This window comes from Pongo abelii, chromosome 14, assembly GCF_028885655.2.
Source record: "Pongo abelii isolate AG06213 chromosome 14, NHGRI_mPonAbe1-v2.0_pri, whole genome shotgun sequence".
Lineage (NCBI taxonomy): Eukaryota > Metazoa > Chordata > Mammalia > Primates > Hominidae > Pongo > Pongo abelii.
This window is the reverse complement of record NC_071999.2, coordinates 26,327,345-26,351,587: the sequence shown is the minus strand read 5'-3', so window position 1 is coordinate 26,351,587 and position 24,243 is coordinate 26,327,345. Positions and strand designations below refer to the sequence as shown.

The 24,243-nt window shown below is 44.1% G+C and overlaps 1 protein-coding gene and 2 pseudogenes across 1 annotated transcript; all 3 read right to left on the bottom strand.

Annotated features, from left to right (window-relative positions):
• Positions 1–3,074: 3,074 nt before the first annotated feature.
• On the bottom strand, positions 3,075–4,058 carry LOC100432676 (dehydrodolichyl diphosphate synthase complex subunit NUS1-like; annotated as a pseudogene).
• Positions 4,059–8,789: 4,731 nt separating this feature from the next.
• Positions 8,790–9,229, bottom strand: LOC100433820 (cell cycle exit and neuronal differentiation protein 1-like; annotated as a pseudogene).
• A 499-nt stretch (positions 9,230–9,728) lies between these two features.
• On the bottom strand, positions 9,729–23,856 carry LOC100431682 (complement C1q and tumor necrosis factor-related protein 9A). The gene is made up of 5 exons (XM_024230880.3): positions 22,688–23,856; positions 17,296–17,380; positions 16,102–16,289; positions 13,397–13,459; positions 9,729–11,256 (listed from the first exon to the last, which is right to left on the bottom strand). The coding sequence occupies exons 3-5, from the start codon at positions 16,265–16,267 to the stop codon at positions 10,484–10,486; spliced, it is 1,002 nt and encodes a 333-aa protein (XP_024086648.2). The 5' UTR covers positions 16,268–16,289; positions 17,296–17,380; positions 22,688–23,856; the 3' UTR covers positions 9,729–10,483.
• Between the last annotated feature and the right edge of the window lie 387 nt (positions 23,857–24,243).

The window sequence follows — 24,243 nt, the reverse complement described above, 5'->3', positions numbered from 1 at the left end:
GTATATTTTCAAATAGCTAAAAGAAGATATTGAATTCTCCCAATGTAAAAAATGATCAATATTTCAGATGACAGATATGCTAATATCCTTGATCTGATGACTATACATTGTATGTATAGGAACATCACTATGTATCCCATAAATACGTACGGTACTATGTGTGAATTTTTAAAAATAAATAACTTTTTTATAGTCAATGAAAAGAGTATATTCTTTTATTGGTTTTTGTTCATACATGTTAAGTTTCAACTTTCAATAATAAAATTCAATAAATTTGATTCCTTAATCATAAAAACTTGCTTTACACATTATTTACTTGTTGTTAAAGTTCATACAAAACATCACAAGGATTTGATTGACTCTATGCATGGTACCATCACACAGAAGGAGGAGGGAGCCAATCCAGTAACATACATTTAAAGATTAAATTGTAGATATGCACAATGTATTTGGCACTGTTCATTAATATTATAACACCTTCCTCTCAAAGACAGGCATTCTTAAGTGTTAGCCACAATATACCAGAATTTGCTATTCACATTAAAACCACCTTTTAAACTTTATAACAGTAATCAATTATTATGGTTTTAAGAAACAAAACACAATGAGAACTGGAAATGGAATTCCAATCCTCCAACTTCTTGCTATGCTCCAAGCTGCCATCCATAAAACTGGTTTAATTTGGTAACTTTTCCATTGTGGGGAGTGTCAACAAGAAACAACTTAAAGACTATATTTTCCAATACAAATAAAGACATACACTTTTATTTAAAATTAACAGTTCTTCTTGGGAGTGCAAAGGGATCCTTGATGATGTACAACTTGTGATGATTTTGGCAGGAATTATAGAACAACCAATGCCATTCAAGTTGTGGAGATTGTACTAGCAGGTGAACTCATAAAGAGAAGGTTCTGGAATGCCTATATCTGAAATCAGAATCCTTGTAGTTTGCCTCTTCCTAGAACTTCAAGAGACTCAAGTCATAGGCTACAGATGTACTTTCAAGTATACAATTATGAATGGAAGGAGAAAATAAAAGCACAAAAATGCAAATGTTAAACCTTTAGTGGCTTGGGCTATATTCCACTAGGCAATTTATTTGACTAACTTCACTTTAACAAAGATTAAATCCCTTCATTTTAATCAGGTCCATTAAATTTCATTCATTAAAGCTATACATACTCCAGAATGTTTATAAGACGTTTACACTTATCATGTTTACAAAAAGCATAAATGCAGTCTTAAGCTGCACTACAAATGCCTTAATATAACATAATCACAGTATAAGGAAACAGATAAGAAATTCTCTGATTAGATATGCTGTAGCTTCACAGAAAACTCTCAGTAATAAATTAAAACAAAAAGTCTTACAATGTATAACGGGCTATGCAGTGCAAAGTAATGTCACTGGACCAAAATTTAGTTTAATCGTTTTTATTTCAAGTGTATTTAAAAAATCATAAATGGGGTTTCATAATCCAAAGTTGAAACATTTATTCTTCATAGCTTCAGAATTTGACAAGCAATTGTAGACCATGCTTTCCAAATCCAGTCTTCTTTGCTATTTTTCAAACTTCCGAGATCTAGTATTAAACTGCTCCATTCTAAATGTACAGTTTTAGATAACTATTGTACACTTGTTGATAAGAGTTTTCTGAAAACAGTCTATCAAATATAAAGAATGGTTTATATCTAAGAATCAGCAGTGAGGGAAGAAATACTAAACACCTGTCAAGAAATCAATTATTCATTTAAAAAATAACAGAACCAGTGCTGCTCTCTGTCATAAAAGAGAACATGTAAAATTTATTTTTATAGACTTTGGCAATATTTTATTCCCCACAGAGGCCTTCAATCCTACTTAAAGATATTTTACACACGGTAACCATCAGGATTTACTGAGTAAAATTCTCAGGTATTAACCATGCCCCTAAAATGTGCAATTCCAAAGAGGAACAGGTTACTTTTGAGGAAAAAATGTTGCCTTGGTAACTTCCCTCAAATGTTTATTTTAAATAAAAATAGTTGATGGGAATATTTTTTAAACCAAGTTTGGGTATAATATAGCATACTGCCCATCAAACAAAAAAGGAAATCAAAACTTTTTTTCCATTTATGATTAGTTTTTGACCTTTACTTTTAAGATTACAACTTATTGACCTTTTATGCTTGTTTGGTTTGTTTTTTGACTGCCTAATCCAATATTTAATTTTTTGTTTGTTTTTTTTTTTTGAGAAGGAGTCTCGCTTTGTTGCCCAGGCTGGAGTGTAGTGGCGCCATCTCGGCTCACTGCAAGCTCTGCCTCCCGGGTTCACGCCATTCTCCTGCCTCAGCCTCCCAAGTAGCTGGGACTACAGGCGCCCGCCACCACGCCAGGCTAATTTTTTGAATTTTTAGTAGAGGCGGGGTTTCACCGTGTTAGCCAGGATGGTCTCGATCTCCTGACCTCGTGATCCGCCTGCCTCGGCCTCCCAAGTGCTGGGATTACAGGCGTGAGCCACCGCGCCCGGCCCCATATTTAAATTTTTTTAAGTCTGCATTTCAAAGTAGTAAGAGTTATTTTTCAAATAATCTTCATAAGCCAGAATACAGACACCAGAGCAACACTCTCAAGTCACACTGTTTGACTATAATGAAGAGATGAAAATGGGCGGATATCTGAAGATAGGTATTCCGTCTGCTCTAAAGGTGAGCAAGCTTTTAACATGTGAGCAACACAGAACTCCATTCCTCTGGAGCTCCTTTCAACTCAGAATGCCTCAGTTCAATAAGTCAATATATTATTCTTAAAAATTAAAGTTTGGTCACTAAGAAGGACTGAACAAAAATTATTCCCCTCTCGCCAAACACAATCAGAACAGTTCTAATCAGGCCCTCTTCTCCCCACGAAAACAGGGAAGTAGCTGGGCTGAAGACTTTAATTCACGGCTATTTGCTCAAAGTTGTAAGTCTATGTATTTCCTTCTCCAATACGTCCCCATTTATGTTTATTTCCACACACACAAACGTGCACATGTGTGCACGCGCACACGCACACACTCATTCTCAAGTAAGACACTTTTTTTGTGTTTGTTGATAAATTATGAAGATTATGAACTGGGTGTGTACAGGGTTTCATAGGTGCTTTCTAAACATCAGAGTCACTTGAGTCCTTTCCTCCATAAGCCTCAAATCAAATTATGCAACCAATGACCACGACTTTCCCAGACGCTGTTCACAGGCTGCATAATGACGAAGGGCAGAGAAAAAGTCCTCATAACTGGTGTTTAGATGGGAAGGCAAAGAGACAATCTCAGTCAATCTGATGTGCCAGGGAAGAAAGCCTCGTGTGCTGTCCACAGGACCGAACTTCAGTACTAAATCAGGATCAGGACAACCATTTGAACTGAGTAAACTAACATATCTACATCCACATCTGTGGGTCTCCTTTGCTTCTGGGCTACTCGCTGGCAAAAGTCCTGAGCGGCTCTCACAATATCTGCTTCTCCATCTTCCGGGAATAGCACCTTCACTGCCAAATGGCAATTTAAAACTTGATCATCTTTGTCATTACTATTTGCAAACTCTGGTGAGTATTTTGAACAATCTAGGCCCAGAAGTTTTGCTATTGTTTTAAATTTCATCCATCAATCTGGAATTACTTCTTTTGAAAATAGCTTGGTGGTCGTAGATGCTAATGTAGGAGATGCCCACGGCCATACACCACACCACGAGGCTCGCGATGTCCGAGAAGCTGGGTTCCTGCTCCACCTCGGTGATCACCAGGCCCATGCGCACAGGCAGCTTCTCCAGGGAAGGGCCGTCCGCGCGCCGGCGCATCTGGTGGTGGGCGGCGGCCAGGCACGACCCCCGGCGCGAGTGCAGGTGGTGAGGGCGGTTCCTGCTTGCGGAGCGTGAAGCCGAGCGGCGCTAGGACCGCGGCAGAGGCGGCGCGGCAGCAGCGCCGCCAAACCCAGTTCCAAGTGTGGAACCGAACGCGGAGCCAGGAGGTGAGCGTGCGGTGCAGACAGAACAGCGCATGCAGCACCCGTCACAGCAGCTCGTACAGCCCCGTCATACTCTTGTGGCCCTTGGGCACCCCTTCTCCCCCCCGCCCACTCCCGAGGCGCGATGGCTTTCTTTTTTTTTTTTGAGACGGAGTCTCGCTCTGTCACCCAGGCTGGAGTGCAGTGGCGCGATCTGGGCTCACTGCAAGCTCCGCCTCCCAGGTTCACGACATTCTCCTGCCTCAGCCTCCCGAGTAGCTGAGACTACAGGCTCCCGTCACCACGCCCGGCTAATTTTTTTTTCTGTATTTTTAGTAGAGACGGGGTTTCACGGTGTTAGCCAGGATAGTCTCGATCTCCTGACCTCTTGATCCGCCTGCCTCGGCCTCCCAAAGTGCTGGGATTACAGGCGTGAGCCATGGCGCTACGGCTTTTTATCCGCCCCTGCGCCGGCGCGGGCATCGCTCCGTGTCCCCCCGCCCCCTGAGCCCGAACCCCTTCCCACTGCCAACACCTCACCTCGCCCCCGCCGCCATCTTCCTCCTCCCTTGGCAGCCCCGCCCTAAAAATAAATAATTTTAAAAATCATTCATTTTATACTATCTCTTGAACACTGTTCAGCAGGGTAGATTCCATACTGATGATTATTTTCATCAGCACTTGGAATATACTGTTCCACTGTGTGTGGTCGTGATTGCTGCAGTTGTGAAGTTTGCTCTCAATCTAATCAGAGTCCCTTTACAGTTATGCCTTTTTTAAAGTGCTTTTAGTGTTTATCTTTTACTTTGATAATTTACAATTTAATTTTAATATTTCTTTTTTAAACAGTGTTATTGAGGGGTGATTTATATACAATAAACCGCACATATTGAAAGTGCAAAATTTGATGCATTTGATGTGTTTGTGCTTGTGAAACCATCACTACAGTTATGATAATAATCAGCCAGGCACGGTGGCTCACGCCTGTAATCCCAGCACTTTGAGAGGTGAAGGCGGGTGGATCATGAGGTCAGGAGTTGGAGACCAGCCTGGCCAACATGGTGAAACCCCGTCTCTACCAAAAATACAAAAATTAGCCAGGCGTGGTGGCACACGCCTGTAATCCCAGCTACTCGGGAGGCTGAGGCAGGAGAATCGCTTGAACCCAGGAGGCGAAGGTTGCAGTGAGCCGAGATTGCGCCACTGCACTCCAGCCTGGGTGACAGAGGGAAGCTCCGCCTCAAAAAAAAAAGAAAAGATAACAAACATATCCATCACCCCAGTCTCTCCTTGTGCCCTTTGTAATCCTTCCTTCCACTTCTCCACCCTCAGCCTGTCCCCAGGCAACCACTGACATACTTTCAGTTATCATAGGTTAGTTTGCATTTTCTATAATTTTATATAGAAGCATAGTGTATGTCCTCATACTTTTGTGAGGTCTGGCTTCTTTCCTTCAGCGAAATTATTTTAAGATTCATCCATGTTTTTGGCAGTATCGACAACCCATTTCTTTCTATGGCTGAAGAGTCTTCAATTTTATGAGTAAAGGCAATTCGTTAATACATTCAGGAGTTGATGAACATTTGGATTGGTTCCAGCTTTTGGTTATTACAAATAAAGCTGTTATAAACATTTGTATACAAACCTTTATATAGACATATGCTTTTATTTCTCTAGGAGTGGAATGGCTGGATCATATGGTAGGTGTATTTAGCTATTTAATAAACTGCCAAACTGTTTTCCAAAGTGGTTGTGCCATTTTTACCTTCCCACCAGCAGTGTAGGAGGTTTCTAATTTCTCTACACCCTTGCCATCACTTGGTATATCAGTCTGTTTAATTTTACACCTTCTAGCAGGTGTGTAGTGGTATCAGCTTGGGGTTTCAATTTGCATCTCTTTATTGAATAAGAAGAAAAATTAATATTAAGCATCTTTTTATGATCTTGTTTGCCATCAATATTTCTGTTGGTGAAGTGTCTGTTCAAATCTTTTGTTCCTCTTTTTATTGGATGTTTGCATTTTATTATTGAGGTTCGAGGGTTTTATATGTTCTGCATGGAAGTCCTTTACAGATATGTGATTTTCAAATACATCCTCTTGATCTATGTCTTTTCATTCTCTTAACAGTGTATTTGGAAGAGTGGAAGTTTTTAATTTTGATGAAATGCATACTATCAGTTTGTTCTCTTGTGAGTTATGCTTTTGATGTTGTATCCAAGGTCACAAAGATTTCTGTTCTATTTTCTTTTAAAAATTTTATCGTTTAAGGTCTATAATTCCTTTGAATTAAAGTTTGCATATGCTGTGAGGTATGAATCAAAGTTCACTTTTTTGGGGTTTCAGCATCATTTGTTGAAAAGAGTATACTTTCTCCATTGAATTGTCTTTGTACTTTGTCAGAAATCCATTGGCCATATATATGTGAGTCTATTTCTGGAATCTCTATTGTGTTTCATTGATCTATTTGTCTATATGTATGCCAATACCATACTGTTTTAATATAGCTTTATATTTAGCCTTGAAATCAGATAAGTAAGTCCTCCAACTTTGTTCTTCTTTTGCAAAGTTATTTTCACTATTCTAGGTCCTTCATTTTTTCCATATAAAACTTCTTCAATTATTGATTTTTACTTTTAAAAGATTTCTGGAATCTTGATTGAGATTCCATTGATCTATAACTCAACTTGGGAGAATTGATATCTTAACAACTTCAAGTCTTCCTATCCATGAACATGGTACATCTTCCATTTAGTTAGGTCTTCTTTAATTTCTCTCAGCAATGTTTTGTAGTTTTCAATGTACAAGTCTTCCACATGTTTTATTTGGTTTATGACTAACAATTTTATATTTGTTAATGGTATTGGAAATAACTTTCAAAATTTCAATTTATGATTGTTATATGTAAAAATACCATTGATTTCTGTATATTAATTTTGAACTCTGCCACCTTGCTCACTCACTTATTAGTTCTAACAGCTTTTATTTCATGGATTCCATTGGCTGGTCTACACAAATGATAAGGAAAGTGTTACTCTTTCTAATCTAGATGACTGATTTCTTTTTCTTGCCTTATTTCATGATAGAACCTCCAGTACAATGTTTAATAAAATTGGTGAGAGTAGATATCTTTACCTTGTTCTCAATTTTAGGAAGATACAGATTTTTGTGTAGATGGCCTGTATCCTATGAGGACTTTTCATTTTATCCCTGGTTTTCTGAGGGCTTTTAATCATGACTCAATGTTGGGTTTTACTAAGTGCTTTTTCTATTGAGATGATCATATGCATTTTTCTTTTTATCCACTAATATGATAAAGTTTATTGATTTTTGAATGTTAAATCAACTCTGTCTTCCTGCGATAAACTACACTTTGTCATGAATGATATAGATACACTAGATTTGCTAAAATTTTGCCAAGAATATTTTCATCATTGTTCAGAGGGATATTGGTCTCTGTTGTTGTTTCTTATGATGTCTGTTTGATTTAGTAAGAAAGTAATGCTGTCTTCATCTAGTAAACAAAGGACCTCTTCCTTTTCTATTGCCTGGAAAGATTTGTGTAGAATTGTTATTTTTTCCTTAAATATTGTTAGACTTCACCATGAAAACCACCTGGGCCTATAGTTTTCTTTGTCATTAGGATTTTAATTAAAAACTTGATTTTGTTACTAGATACTCATGTTATCTATTTCTTCTTGAGTGAACTTTGATAGTTTATGGCTTCTAAAGAATGTGTTCATTTCATCTAAGTTATCAAATTTATTAGAAAAAAATGGCTCACAGTAGTCCATTGTTTCCTTATAATTACTGTAGAAGATTTGGTGACACCCACCCTTTCATTCCTGATATTGGTAATTTGTGCCTTTTTACTTTTTTCTTGATCAGCTGACTAGAAGTTTAACAATTTAATTGATTGTTTAAAATGATTAGCTTTTACTTTCTTGGATTTTTCTTATAATTTTCCCTTTTTTCTTTCACTGATTTCTGTTTTTTTATTATTATTATTTTCTTTATCTGCTTACATTGTGTTTAATTTGCTCTCTCTTTCCAGTTTCTGAAGGTGAAAACTCAGGTCACTGATTTGAGACCTTTCTTTTTTGCTATAATGTAGGTTCTTAGTGCTTAAACTTGCCTCCAAGCATACATTATTAGCTGCAACTCCCTGATTTTGATATGTCATGTTTTCATTTTCAGCTCAACAAACTTTCCAATTCCTCTTTTGATTTCTTATTTCAATAATACGGTTTGGCTCTGTGTCCCCACCCAAACCTCACCTTGAATTGCAATCCCCATAATCTCCAGGTGTCAAGGGTGGGACCGGGTGGAGGTAATTATGGGGGTGGTTCCCCCATGCTGTTCTTGTGATGATGAGTGAATCTCATGCAATCTGATGGTGTGGTTTTTTTTTCTTTTTACAACCATGCCCTTTGATGTCCCCGTGAGGGTTGGGCCCAGGCAGAACCCATCCCGGCAGCCCCACCTGCACCCAGAGACCAGCCCTGGGGGCCCAGGATTACCCAGCCACCGCCGGATCCCACACAGGGTGAATTCCTTTCTCGCAGTTCCTCAGCTGTGCGCTCTCCCGGCATCCGGCACTGTGGACCCCGGAGCGTGGACTCCCTCTGCCCTGGAGGTTAGGGAAGTCCTGGATCAGCAGCAGTGGGCTCGGGTGTCCTCGCCACTGTGTGCATGTGTTGGGGGCGTATATAGACGTGTAATGAATGTCCGTGTGTACACGTAGATAAGGGTGAATTCTGCATGCACTGGCTTCCTCAGGTCTCTACAGGAAGTGGCTCCTTGCCCACCGCCTGGCCCCCGGATATTATTTTTTCCAGGCCAGGAAGGCCACACTGAGGATCAAGGCTATGGCTGCCACGGCATAGGCCACTCCCAGCAGGGGCCTCAAGTTCTCGCAGGACCAGGGACCTCGGCCCCCAGGACCCCCACTGGCAGCCTCGTCCTCCGCCGCTCCGTCCCCAGGACCCTTGGGCTCCCGGGTTGCATCGGGACTGCTGGGGACCATGGAGCCCGTGGGGGCCAGCTTCAGGTTGCTGTGGTTGTTGAGAAGGGCGGGGTCTTCTTGGCAGGCACTGTGGTGGGGGCTGCCAGTGGCTGCTGCTTCTCGGCCGGGGCCTCCTTCTTCGAGGGCTTGGTCAAGGGGGCTTTCCCATCGTCTGCCAGAAGTACCTTGGCCTTGGTGGTGGCTTTGGGCGCCTTGGTGTCTGGCTTGGGGCTGCTGGCCCACTTCCCTCTGGACTCCATGGTGGGCAGGGTGTATGGGACAGGCAGGTGGCTGCACCAGAGGGGCTCAGGAAAGCTCGACGCGGAAAGTGTTAAGACTTTTGGAAATGTTGAGATGGGGCGAAAATGTATTTTGCACAAGTGAAGGAAATCAACTTTGGGAATCAGAGGGCAGATTGTTATGGGTTGAACTGTGTCTCCCAAAAGAGATGCTGAAGTCCTAACCCTCGGTACCTGTACATGTGACCTTTTTTGAAAATAAGGAGCTTGCAGATATGATTAAGATGGGCCATACTAGATTAGGGAAGCTGTCCTTGTAAGAAGAGGAAAATTTGGCTGATACAGGAGGAGGACAGCCACCTGAAGATGGAGGCGGGGACTGGAGTGATGCTGCCACCACCTGCCAGAAGCTGGAAGCAGCAAGGCCGCATCCTCCTGTATCCCCTTTGGAGGGAGAATGGCCCTACTGCTACAGTGATCTCAAACTTCCAGCCTACAGAACTGTGAGAAAGTCCATTTCTGTTATTTAAAGACTCTCAGTTTGTGTACTTTATTAGGGCAGTCCTAGAAAACAAATAGAGATTCAAGTCTGGCAAATAATGATCAAACAACGATTTGTTGGATAAAATGGTGATTAAAACCTAGGTTAGAAAATGAGCAAAGTGGGAGGGAGAGCACCAGGACAAATAGCTAATGCATGCAGGGCTTAATACCTAGGTGATGGGTTGACAGATGCAGCAAACCACCACAGCACATGTTTACCTATGTAACAAACCTGCATGTTTTGCATATGTATTCCAGAACTTAAAATAAAATAAAAATTTTTTAAAAGACAAAATGAGCAGTGTCTACAGCTTTCTGGAGTGTGACAGCATCACCGGCTTAGAGCTGTTACTAGTACTAAATGGAACAAACATTTCCTTTTACTTTCCCCTTAATGTCCTCAGAAACAAGGATGAGGGATACGTCTTCATGTGACACCTCAGAGCACTAAAATGGATATCAAACCACAAGAAACGCACAGGCAAAGCATTCTTCAGATAATAGGAATAAGAAATGTGAAATAAATTAGAATAAACCATGCAGCTATTTTAAATATTTACTCCTGGAAAGATAGTAAGTTACACAGAATCAGTTTTAGGAATAACTTTTCCGTTTTCACCTTTTTATGATTATTGTAATAATTGGAGGAATTAATAAAGTAAAACCATCTGAATAAGTTCATCCCAAGCTGATTCTGATGGATGGTGTGGCAGATTTATAAACTCTCCTCTGTCACGGGCTGCTGAACAGAAGGAACCCTGTGAAAGTTGTGTCATCATCCTCATCAGCAAACAAGCCATTGAACCTCTCTCCTCCTGTCACCTGCAGCCACACCTCATCCCCGAGCTTCAGCTGCAGGACAATGCCGCCAGAGGCCTGGTCCTCAGAGCTCATGTAAGCATCTTTGGTGTGCAGTATTTTTACTCCATTTTTGACCAAAGATACCTGAACATTCCTGGAGAAAACAGTGATGTGGTAGGTGAAGTAATAGACCCCAGCAATGTGGCACGTGAATTTCCCCGTTGCTATATCATAATGGTTGAATTCGTTATATAGGATCTTATCAAATTTAATGGGCACATCTGAAGAAGGAAACTTGCTCAGCACCGTGAGCCCCACAGTGAAAGCACTTTTTGGCAAGACTAGAGTCTCACCGATTTTCCCTTTCTCTCCTCGATCTCCTTTCCAGCCTCTTATTCCCCGGACTCCTGGCTCACCCTGGGGCCCCATGGGTCCAGCTTCTCCCTTGGGACCAGGCTTTCCAATAGGGCCCATGGGGCCCGGTAAACCAGTTGGGCCCAAAGGCCCAATGTTGCCCCTTGGCCCCTCAGGACCAGTGGGGCCCACATCACCCTTATTCCCCTTCTGCCCCTGAGGCCCAGTCTCTCCTCGGAGGCCTTTCTCTCCCATGGGCCCTGCAAGCCCCTTGGGGCCATGTTTTCCTGGGGATCCTCTTGAGCCTTGATCACCTTTGATGCCTTTTGCTTCAACTTTTCCGTCTGCTCCTAAATAGAGAAAGAGCAAATAAAGAGATAGTTTGTGAAAGATTCCCTTGTGAACAACTTTGGTTTTTCTATAATTGAGCTCACAAATGAAACAAACTAGTGCACAGGTTCAGTATATGCCCAGAGTTTAAAATTCAATTACTCCATCTGGGTGCAGTGGCTCACACCTGTAATCCTAGCACCTTGGGAGACCGCGGCAGGAGGACTGCCTGGGGCCAAGAGTTCAAGACCAACCTGGCCAACATAGCAATACCCTGACTCTAAAAATAAAAAAATAAAAAATAAAAAAATAAAATAAAATTCAATTACTCCAGCCCAGCTCAGTGGCTCATGCCTGTAATCCTAGCACTTTGAGAGGCCAAGGTGGGCAGACTACTTGAGTCCAGGAATTCAAGATCAGCCTAGGCAACATGGCCAAACCTCATCTCTGCAAAAAATACAAAAATTAGCCAGGCTCGGTGGTGCACAACTGTAGTTCCAGCTACTCAGGAGGCTGAGGTGGGAGGATCGCTTGAGCCCAGGAGGCTGAGGCTGCAATGATCCGTGATCAAACCACTGCACTCCAGCCTGGGCAACAGAGTGAGACTCTGTCTCAAAAAAAATAAAAATAAATGAAAATCAATTACTCCAATTACACACGTGTGTGCACATGGACACACACACACACATCCCAACACACCTTTTGACTACTGTCTACTAAATTAGTGTCAGGGCTCATGTTAGAAATTACAACCCTACCATCTAAGTCTACCATGCTGGCTATTAAATAATGTCAATCCATGACAGAAAGCACTCTGCAGAGTAGAGACAGGCAGATTAACTGACACTCAACCCTAGTCATGTGACATCCTCTAAAAACCTCCTCCCTGGAGTGAACATAAAATAAAGCCTGCATCGAGGCATTGCCCTCTCCTGCCCAACCCCAGCCCCAACCCATCTATCCCACCAGCAATTCATCATCTACAGAAAACTTGCTGCTTCCTTGCACCCCCACCCATACCAAAGAGCCGTGGTTGCAAGTGTGGACTCTGAGGCTAAATGCCGGGTTTCCATTCTGTCCCCACCACATATGCACACAGGACGTCAGATGAGCTAGTGAGCCTTGTGCTTCTGTTCCCTCACCTATGGAACTAGGGTGATAAAACTACCTAGTGTCTGGGGATATTGCATTCGGTGAGTCAGTACATGAAAAGCACAAAGTGAAGATTACACGAGTTTGCCGCTATGACTACATCCTGACCCATAAGGGACCAGTTCTAGTGCCACCTCCTCCATGCAGTGCTGCCAGATGCACCAAGTCAAAAACCCAGTCTCACTCCTCAGTGCTCATCCACTGCAAGGTTCAAGGTTCAGCAAACTACAGCCACAGGCCAAATTCAGCCTCCCTCCCACAAGCTAAACAAACTTGGTTTACATGTTTTTTTGTTTTTCTGGGTTTTGTTTGTTTGCTTGTTTTTTTGTTGGTTTGAGAAAGGGTCACCCGCTCTGTTACCCAGGCTGGAGTGCAGTGACGAGATCATGGCTCACAGCAGCCTCAACCTCTCAGGCTCAAGCGATCCTCCCACCTCAGCCTCCTGAGTAGCTGGGACTACAGGCACATGCCACAATGCCCAGCTAATTTTTTTTTTTATTTGTATAGACAAAGTCTTACTATGTTTCCGATGGTGGTCTGGAGCTCCTAGGTTCAAGCGATTCTCTTACCTGGGCCTCCCAAAATGTTGGGATTACAGGTGTGAGCCACGGTGCTCGGCCATGGTTTGCATGTTTAAATTGTCACAAATAATATTCCACGATACATGGAAACCATGGGAAATTCCCATTTCAGTCTTCACACATATGGTGTCACTGGAACACAGCCATGCTTATTTATGGAGCATCTACAGCTTCTTTTCACTACAAGGGGAAGTTGAGTAGTGGTGACAGATCTGTATGGCCTGCAGAGTTGAGAATATTTACTACCCAGCCCTCTGCAAAGCCTGCCAATCCCTGCAGAATCCCCCCATCTAGAGAGTAAGAATGGTGTTGCCTTTATTGGAAGATTATAATCAGCATGGAGGACTTGTCCATGGTAAACACTTAATAGTTATTAATAAATATGTGACATCTCAGAATTAGAGCGCCATAAATAGGAACTTCTAACCTCGTTCTCCCTTCTCTCCACTCGTCCCATCCTTCCCCGGGCTGCCAGGATGTCCTGGTTCTCCTAGGTGGAAAAGAAGAAAACAGGCATGAGTTGAAATTCCATTTCTGATTTTCTGGCCATTGGTCTCCATCAGCCATGTGTGTTGGAGAGTCTGGGGGTGACCCCCGCCCTGAGGGGTGCTCTGTCCTCCACACGAGTGCAGGTGGAGAGAGGCAGGCATGAGCGGGCATCTGGGTGCTGAGCTGTGTGGGATAAGTGGTCTAAGAAATGAACTGAGTGACTTCCCAAGCGCCAATCTCTAGGATGTGCCTAGAGCGCACAGCAAGACAGGATGAGGAGGGAGTGTGTGCAATGGGGACTGACTGTCACAATTGATTGTGTTCCTCTCCCGCGACAAGGACTTGGGACGTGGTCTGAATATTGGAGGTGCGAGGAGCTTTCCTCACTCTGTTGCTCTTCCATTACTCTTGAGGAGAGTGGAATGGAAGATTTACTAGCCTCCTATGAAAACACAGATGACTATGGTTATGTGACATTATCCCAAGATAGAAGAGAGAGTTCTGGAAGGATCCCTCTAGTGCCTTAGACTGGCGGAAATGCCACCAATCAAGCTGGCAGAGAACATCAGGTGAGTGGGGTTCTGCTGACTACACTCAAGTCCTTGTGCTCAGAACATGCCCCCTGAGCCCCAGGTCGGCGTGCTATCCATCAGCAGGTTGAAGACGGCTCCGGCCACAGCAGTAGAGTGCTCACTGGGCCACAGCTCACCCCAGACTCTGGCTTCTCACAAAGCAGCAGACTCCCATACTTCAGTCCCACTGAAGTGGCTGTGGGGCGACAGGCGCAGGCGGGGCCGGCTTGCAGGTCCTGAGACAGGACTGACACAGGCAGACTTGTTTCTGTCATGATGTCTGTTCTCCTGGGACACCAGCGCTCCTGAGTGGGGCCTTGGTCAGCGTGGGGCCTCTGAATGGAAGGGACTCATCCCTACACTTGCCCCTCCCTGCACTCCCCTCCCCTCCCCTCCACTGGCTGCTCTCCTGTGTCTTCCTCGCCTTCCCTCTTTTTGTTCCCCTGCTTGGCTCTCGTTTCTCCCATTCTCTAGGACAGTGGCCTCCGAGCTTTCATGATCACGCAACCACAACTCACAAAACATGAACACAGACCCCAATCAGTAGACATTTATATGTTTCTACATTATGCACAGGTAGTATATGAAAAATATGTTTGGTATAAAACATATACAAAAATACACTTTAAGATGATAAGATAAAAATGAAGTAAATTTTTAGTGCGAGCAATGTGATTGAATATCCTTCTAAGAAAGAATATATATTATATATAATACCCATGAACTACATAGAAAAAACAGATATAACATTTGCTTCTAAGAAGTATGTAAAACTTGAAAGAATGGACATTGGTGAGCAAAGAGGAGAGAAATTCAACAGGGAAGAGGTAGAGAAATTTGGTATTGAATATAGGAGTGTTTGTCTTTGTCCTCTATTCTTTATCTATCACCTATATATCTCCTTTTGTGTGTAATATTTTATAACAAAAAAATGAAAATCTTATATATTCAGAAATACAAACACACACACACACACACACACACACTACTGTGGTCCCAGTGTGAAGGCAGAAGACCTGATTTCATTAAGGGTAAGGTTTTGCTATTCATTTGGACTGGGCTGTTTGCTACCTGTGGACTGGAACAGTGCCAATGAGCTGGAGATGTGAGCCAGGAGAAGACACCTCACAGAGCAGATGTGCAGGATGGTGGTTAGAAAGAATGTTGCTTCCTGGGGACCCTTGGCTTCATCCAGCCCACTCAAAAAACCATCAGGCCACAAAATGCCATAAGCTGAGACATGTTAGAAACACAAACTTATCTTTAAAAAGGTCCATAGAAGTTTTGATATTTTTTTTTTGTAATGCCACTGAACTGTGCTCTTAACCCAGATAGATCATTCTGCATATGCCTTAGATATGTGACCCTATGGTCAAGATCAGGCCTCAAGAATTGTACCCCATTTGGAAACCAAGTCTATTGGTTGTTGTTATGGAAACCACTCAGACTTCCCGGCTTTGGCAAATCTCCCTCTCAGAGGCTGAATCCTGTCCCCAGATCCCCAGACCCTGGGATAGGGTCCCAACCTAGGTCATATAGATGCATAAGCAGCAGCTGTAGGGCTTCAGATTCTCGTCTCCTTTTGTGTCATCTGTCAGTCCGCATCTCCTGCTTCATGGCATGATGCGGTATTAGCTCTCTCCTGCACTGCAGCTGGGTGCTTGCTGCCAAATAATTCATGATCAGATCTCTCTATTAGCCTTTTGTTGCCAAAAATCCGTCATACCTGTCACCTGAGATGGGAGGATCCATGACATCGTATACTACTGAAAATGTTCTGCAGTGTCAGAGATGAGAGAACCCAGGAGGGCAGGAGTCATGGCGATCTCACTCTGTGCTCTCCACCAGCACCTGGCACAGAGTCTGGCATGGAGCAGACCCCGTGAGTGTTGCTGGGCAGATGGGTGGATGGATGAATGGGGTCAGGCTCCAGTGAGTGTTGCTGTGTTGATGTATGGATGGATGGATGGGGTGTGAGTGGGTAGGTGGAAAATCACACAGATGATGAGTGAATGAGATGAAAGGAATGAAGAGAGAAGTTGAAAGGCAGCCGAAGCCGCCAGGTGAGTACCTGCATCCCCTTTGTCACCCTTTGCTCCGTCTCGTCCATCTCTTCCAGGCAGACCATTGTGACCGGGGTTCCCAGGGATGCCAGGGTGCCCTTGCCTGCACGTGTCCTGTGAGTTTATGTTCCCTGTGCAGATTTCAACAGCAAGCAGAAACCACCAGATCCTCATGGTTCAGATGACAGACTCTGAACTGAAAGAGGGAAACAGAAACCCAAAGGAGAAACCTTTGTTGCTGGCGCCTTGGACACAGCCTCTGTTTCGTGCAGTGGGAAATGGGTGAGCTGTCCCCTGCCCCAGACCCACACCTGGACAGACTTGGACAGAAGGCTCAGGACAGGGGAGCAAGCTGATTATAACTAGAATGACATTGTCCTTGGAAGGTAACACACTTGTGATTGGAACCACTCTTCAAGGTGAACGGGCAATAAAAAAAGCCACGTTTAAGGTCAGGATACTCTTCCATTCATCAGTTCACTTTGAAGAAATCACTTTTCTGAACCAGAGATCAATGCTTACTTATCTCACAGGACTGTTGTAAAGATCAAATTTTATCACAATATGCATAAAGGCACATGATAAATAGTGAAGCAAACATAGCATTACCATCTGATCCAGCAATTCCACTGCTGTGCATCTACACAAAATAATTGAAAGCAAGGACTGGAACAGATGTCCATGTTCATAGTTGCATTATTTTCCATAGCAACCCCAGGATCCATCAGTGGATAAACAGATACATGCAATGTGGTAGGTCCATACAATGGAATATTCTTCAGCCTTAGAAAGAAAAGAAATTCTGACACGTGTTACAACATGAATGGACCTCGAGAACATTATGCTAAGTGAAACCAGCTAGTCACAAGAAGACAGACCTGGATAATTTCACCTATAAGAGGTTCCTAGAGCTGTCAAACTCATATAAAGAAAAAGTAGGACGGTGGTTGCCAGGGGTGAAGAGAGAAGGAAATGGGAGTTGTTTGATGGGTACAGAGTTTCTGTTTGGGAAGATTTTAAAAGCGTTCTGGAGATGGGTGGGGGTGATGGTTGCACAACAAAGAGAATGTACATAATGCCACTGAACTGTGCCCTTAAAATGGTTAAGCAGGTAAGTTTTATGTTATATGTTATATATTTTTTACCACATTAAGCAATTAAATTAAATTTTTAAAAAAGTAAAGCATTCCAAGCAGTCTTACTGTAATGAGAGGTGTTCTTTGAGTCAGGGTCTTGTTTTTCTAGGAGGCCACTGTGAAGAAGGGCCACACACACAGAAAACATCACCTAGTTCGGGAGAAGTGCATTTTCAAGTCCTTTCCTTATATATAATTTTTGGAGACAAGGTCTTGCTCCATCACGCAGGCCAAAGTACAGTCATGCAATCACAGCTCACTGTAGTCTCGACCTCCCAGCTCAAGCGATTCTCCTGCTTCAACCTCCCAAGTAGCTGGGACTACAGTCATGCACCACCACACCTGGGTATTCTTTTTTTTTTTTTTTTTTCCAGAATGCAGTTTTGCTCTTGTGGCCCAGGCTGGAGTGCAATGGCCGATCTCTGCTCACTGCAGCCTCTGCCTCCCAGGTTCAAGCAATTCAGCTTCTCAAGTAGCTGGGACTCCAGGTGCCACCACCACGCCCAGCTAATTTTTGTATTTTTAGTAGAGACTGGGTTCCACCATGTTGGCCAGGCTGGTCTCAAACTCTTGACCTCAGGTGATCTGCCTGTCTTGGCCTCCCAAAGTGCTGGGATTACAGGCATGAGCCATTACCTATTTTTCTTTCTTTCTTTTTTTTTTTTTTTTTTGGAGAGACTGGGTCTCACTCTGTTGCCCAGGCTGGTCTTGAAATCCTGAGCTCAAGTAATCCTCCTGCCTCAGTCTCCCAAAGTGCTAGTATTACAGGCTAAAGCCCCTGTATCTGACTTTTAGGATTAAAAAAAATAAAATAAAACAAAAACGTGGGTCTAGTGCAACTGGTCAGAACCCAGATCCTCTCACAGTGCTGATAGCCATGGAAATCTACACATCTTTCTGGAAAAGTTAAAGAGCGAAAGACATCTATGTGTTTCACCCTGTATTCCTATCCCTAAAATTCTTCCTAATGTTCCAAAACTGTGTGCCAGTTGTGTGCCATTACCTGCAACATTATCTATAACAGGTGAAAAAGTGCATACTACATACTATGTAACAATAGGGGAAAGGTTTACTATGTGTAATAGTATGTAACTGCTACAATAATTATGAAGGTCATGTAGAAATATGTAAATGATATATGTTGTGCTGAATTTTGATAGTAAACTAAAATCCCATGCACATTATAAATGTACTTACGACTGTATGAATATTGACAAAAACTCAAAGTGAATATATGCAAATAAAGATGGTTGCTTTAGAATGGGAGGCGGTTATAGGAGCTTTTCATTTATAAAAAATGCTTTTTTATAGTGCCTACCCAAATATTTCTAGAGATTTTGAAAACCAGCAAGACTCTCTGTCCAAAGACTGTATTGCCATCTGGTGGAAATGTCACAGGGTGCAGTCTAATGCAAATGGAGTATTTTTGGGAAAGGAAATGCAGATGTTTCCCTTCGAAGTCACAAATTCGCTCCATTCCAGGAAATTGAGTTGAGTTTTCTTGGAGCCAAATTCCATGAAGAATATACACGAGCCTCCTTTGTTAAACTCAGAAGTGGCCAGAAGCAGTCAAATCGAAATTCCATCAACCAAACTTTGTTGAGGGTTCTATAATTTTCATTTTAGCTTTTCAAAATGTGGAGTACAACTATTCCAGGAATAAAATGATCAGAAGATCGTAAAGATGTCAGGTTAGGGTAAACTCCAATTTGCTCTCCAGGGAAGAAGGAGCCAGCCTGAAAGCAAATGGTTACTCTTCTGTAATTCTTTCACTAGTTTTGCGTACTTAATGTAGGTAGATTCTATGTAGCTTGTTTATACAGCATGTAGACAACCTTCAGCAAATGATTTTGATTAACTAATATGCGTTCTCCCAAATATGCAGCAAAGTAAGTTGTGGCACTATTTCTTTTTTATTTGTTTGTTTGTTTATAGAGCTACAGTCTCATGAATGTTGCCCAGGCTGGACCTGAACTCCTAGGCTTAAGTGGTCCTCCTGCCTCAGCCTTCTGAATAGCTGGGATTAGAGACATGGCCACCACCTAGCTTGGCACTATTTTTTTTTTTTTTTTTTTTGAGACGGAGTCTCGCTCTGTCACCCAGGCTGGAGTGCAGTGGCGCGATCTTGGCTCACTGCAAGCTCTGCCTCCCAGGTTCGTGCCATTCTCCTGCCTCAGCCTCCCGAGTAGCTGGGACTACAGGCGCCCACCACCATACCCAGCTAATTTTTTGTATTTTTAGTAGAGACAGGGTTTCACCATGTTAGCCAGGATGGTCTCGATTTCCTGACCTTGTGATTCACTCACCTCGGCCTCCCAAAGTGCTGAGATTACAGGTGTGAGCCACTGCACTCGGCCGCTTGGCAACTATTTTTTAATAAGAAATTTTAGCAAGTTTATACCTCCTATTCAGCCTCTTCTTTAATGTAGAACATTGAGGATTTGCACAAGGAATATAGAAGAAATTATATTAATGTTATTTTGAAAAATAAAAAATTACATTTGTGCCTCTCACAAAGCTACAGGTTGGACTCTCAGTTCATTAGTTCAACTACAGTTACACTCTCGTCTTTTAATTTCTGGGTCTGGTCTTTTTCCAGAAGGCACTAGAGCTAGGAGCCTCTTCTGTCTCCCATCTTTCCCTGCAATCACCTCCTCTCTCTCTCTTTTCTTACCTGAATTACAATCTTCCCCAGTCCCCACTTACTCTGTACACCACACCAGGTCTAGTGATCACTTAGTAGGCACCAACCTGGGTTAGAGCTTAATGAAGATAGTGACTGCATTTTTCCACTTCCTTATTTTCAGTGCCTTATTTTCAGTCAAGTATTTGTTGAATGAATCAAGGCAGGCATGCAAGAAATACTATCCTGGTTCCAACTGTGTGTGGACCATCCCTTGGGAAGGTGACTGGGTATCAGCTCTGATCCTTGTCAGTGCTTTCATGGAGTTGCTAGTAATCTCCAACACCCCTTCTTACCTTCATCCAGAGTAACAGAAATTTTAGCTGGGCTCCTAGGGGCCCATGATAGACTGCCCTCCCTAGCCTCCCTTGCAGCCTGGGTATGACCATGAGCTAGATTATGGGCCATGGGGATGAGCAAAAGTGAGGCGTGTAATTGTGTGCAATGACCGGCCTTAAAGGGTAAGGGGGTGCCCTTTCCCGCTTCCTGTGTGGGGGTGTGCATGGTGTGGTGAACCATGTGGGACTCCTTGAAAGAGGGCAACAATCTGGGGATAGAAAAACCCCTGGCCTCAGATGACTCCACAGACCAGACCTGTCCTGCCAGCACATCTTTGCCATGAGCACATGAAACAGAAATAGACTTCTACCTTGCATAAGCCACTGTTATTTGGGGTCTTGACACACAGCTGAGCCCACATCCTAATTCAAGGCGTGCGCTGCCCAAGGTGTGGCCGCTCTTCAGAAGTGAGGAGGCTTGCAGACATCTGTAGTCAGCCAGAGTGACAGCTGCTGGAGACTCACTGGGCATACAACCCTCCCAGTAATATATGTAAAAAGCGACAACAGTCACTGCCTTAGACAGATCAAGACAAGATCTCTATACATTCATATTGTTTAAATGTATAGAGACTAGAGGTCATCATTCTGCAGAATGCTGTGACTGCATGAGCCAGACATACTGGCTTGGTCAGGGCAAAGGGACACAGACTGCAAATAACTTTGAAGTTAATGTTTTTTAGTCCCCCCAAAATAGCTTCTTATTTAGTTCACTTATTTCTGACTCATTCTCCTATGCTTTACCTATATCTGTCCTTTGCTAAAGAATCTCTTGATAAATGTTCACCCAGTGCCCTCTTCCTGATTAATTTTCTCCAAGAACATCATGTCCTTAATTCTGCAGCCAAGGTTATCAATCCTCAAGATTCTTAACTCTCCAAAACTAAGATTTAATATAAACCTGCTAGAAATCAGCTCAGTGGTATCTCCTGGGCTTCCAAACCTCAGAGCCTCAGCTTCCTCCTGCATGCACTGGAAAAGACGAATGCCCTCCCGGATCTGATGATCTAAGAGTCCGATAGCTCTAGGGTGCCTTCATCGAATATATTGTCTTCCATGCACTCTCTATATTATGCACTTTATACATTTCTTATTTCTTCTTCAACATATCTTTTTTTTTTTTTTTTTTTTTTTTGAGATGGAGTCTCGCTCTGTGGCCCAGGCTGGAGTGCAGTGGCGCCATCTCGGCTCACTGCAAGCTTCGCCTCCTGGTTTGCGCCATTCTCCTGCCTCAGCCTCCCGGGTAGCTGGGACTACAGGTGCCCACCACCACACCCGGCTAATTTTTTGTTTTTTAGTAGAGACGGGGTTTCACCATGTTAGCCAGGATGGTCTCGATCTCATGACCTCGTGATCCACCTGCCTTGGCCTCCCAAAGTGCTGGGATTACAGGCGTGAGCCACCACGCCCGGCCTTCTTCAACATATCTTGACAGTGATTTTTTTCCTGCACTGTAAATTAGCATAGCCATAAAAATGAAAATGTGTACAATCTGAATATGATGAACCTGATCAGGAAAAAAAAAGTACACATTAAAATTTGTGCAAAATGATCTATAAGCTTCTCTAGAAAGCTCTCTTAAAAAGGTCCCTTATAGGCCGGGCACGGTGGCTCACACCTGTAATCCCAGCACTTTGGGAGGCCAAGGCAGGTGGATCACGAGGTCAGGAGATCAAGACCACGGTGAAACCCCGTCTCTACTAAAAATACAAAAAAAAAAAAAAAAAAGAAGTAGCCGGGCGCGGTGGCGGGCTCCTGTAGTCCCAACTACTCGGGAGGCTGAGGCAGGAGAATGGTGTGAACCCGGGAGGTGGAGCTTGCAGTGAGCCGAGATCCTGCTACTGCACTCCAGTCTGGGCAACAGAGCGAGACTCTGTCTAAAAAAAAATCCCAGCACTTTGGGAGGCCGAGGCTGTTGGATCATAAGGTCAGGAGTTCAAGACCAGCCTAGCCAAGACGGTGGAACCCCATCTCTACTAACAATACAAAAATTAGCCAGGTGTGGTGGCCCATGTCTGTAAATCCAGCTACTCGGGAGGCTGAGGCAGAGAATTGCTTGAACCCGGGAGGCGAGGTTGCAGTGAGCTGAAATCATGACACTGCACTCCAGCCTGGGCGACAGAGCAAGACTACATCTGAAAAAAAGAAAAAAAAAGCCCACTATTCTCATGACTTATTCTATGGTTTTTGTCTCTCCTCCCAGCCAGTTGCAGAGTTCCAGCAGAAGAATTTCAAAATCTGCTTTTATCTCCTCTTTAGCCTCTTCCTCAAGAATGAATTTTGAAAGCAGCTTACCCCTTTCTTACCCAAAACTCTACAGACATCTGACTATTTTGCAAATAACTAAGCAGGATTATCCCACAGATAATATAAGCGTTGTTTTAGGACCTAGATGGCTTAAATTGAATGTAAAGAAATCCTTTCCTGATGAACTTACCTGGACCCAAGGGCTGCAGGCTGGACCCAGATACTGTGCAAACCAAGAGTCAAGGGCCAGCTAAATAAAATCAGCCTTCCTGCCATACAGTTCCCCAGTGGATATGTCTGCAAAATAGCAGGAAGGGGAGGGAACAGAGGAAGGCCAAGATGTCTTGGAAGAGCTTCAAGAATTACAGCAACACTTAAATCAGGTAGCATCTTCTACCAGCACCACTTAGTTTAGAAAAGTTAAATTCTTTTGAATGAAATGAGGGAATACTTTCAAGGGGAGTCTGAAGGAAGGAGTGCCCCAGGAAGGTTTCTTTCATATATATATATATAATACTTTAAGTTCTAGGGTACATGTGCACAACGTGCAGGTTTCTTACACATGTATACATGTGCCATGTTGGTGTGCTGCACCCATTAACTCGTTTCTTTTTCAAAGTGATGTTCATGCCTTTGCTTCAGGGCTTCTCCCTGACCTTGGGGTAATTACGGGCAACAGGACAAAACTGAAGGCTGCTAACTGTTAAGTGGCTGGGTCTCATTTGGATCCCGGACCATTAGAATTCCTACCGCTTAATTAGATTTTCAGATGTCTGTGTCCTAATGCCTTACGAGTTTAGGCATTGTGTAGGTAAGGATTCAGTGCCCATTCCCCTCTCACTCACAATCACACCTATCGCGGAGAACGCGGTGCAACCATTTGTTCAATGCCGGTAATCATGGACTCAGTTTCCTCGTGTCTAGTAGTAACATTTATCTAAAACTTAGAATAGCTTCCAGAGGACAGAGGAGCCCAGCCCGGTTCCCCGAGATGCCGCGGTGCACGGAGCAGGAGCCGAGGCCACGCACAGAGCAGGAGCAGAGGCCGGGTGTACGGGTGGGTGCGGGGCTCGCCCCAGCTCGGCGGCGCCAACTCCCTCTCCCGCCTTACTCGTCCCGTGCCTCAGTTTCCCCGTCAGTGCAGCGGACAAAAAAATGCGGGGGTCCTAGGCGGGCGGCAGGATCCAATTAGTCCGTGTAAAATGAGCGGCATCCTGGCTTCTCCCCGGCACCTCGCGGGCTGCCCCCACTCTTGGTGGCTAAACGCAGGGAGCCCCTGAGTCTCAGCGCGGCTGGGGGCTCTGAGCAGTTCTGGCCGGGCTCCCTCTTGTTCGCGTGGCTGGTCTCCGACCCCTGCACCGCAGGCGGCCCCGACGGAACGCGCGACGGGTCCCCGACCTCCTGCTGGGGACACCCGTCCCGCTGCCCGGCCCTTCCCCGCCTCCCGCGCCTCTGCCCCCCGGAGAGCTCTGAGACAGGCCCACCTGGGCAGCCTGCCGGCCTGGACCTCTGCCGCAGAGCCAGCGACGGAAGCACAGCCTCGGGCCTCCACCGGCCACTCGCTCTCCATTCCGGGCTCTCCCATGTCTGCACACTCCAGCCCAGCCACGAGGAGGAGGCTTCCAGAACCTGCCCTGCGGCTCCGCTTTGCTGACACCCCACCCACTCCGTGGGTTCATCCTCCCTCCAGGACGCTGCCGGGGCCTGGGGTCCGTGGGAAGCCGGCTCAGGAATCGGAATCCTGGC

What these genes read in the sequence shown, in the direction of transcription:
- LOC100431682 (XM_024230880.3), bottom strand. Translation starts at nt 16,267, where the DNA reads ATGAGGATCTGGTGGTTTCTGCTTGCTGTTGAAATCTGCACAGGGAAC. An exon ending in GGGTGACAAAGGGGATGCAG is followed by an intron (nt 13,460 to 16,101) that starts GTACTCACCTGG and finishes TTTTCCACCTAG; the next exon opens with GAGAACCAGGACATCCTGGC. An exon ending in TGGAGAGAAGGGAGAACGAG is followed by an intron (nt 11,257 to 13,396) that starts GTTAGAAGTTCC and finishes TTCTCTATTTAG; the next exon opens with GAGCAGACGGAAAAGTTGAA.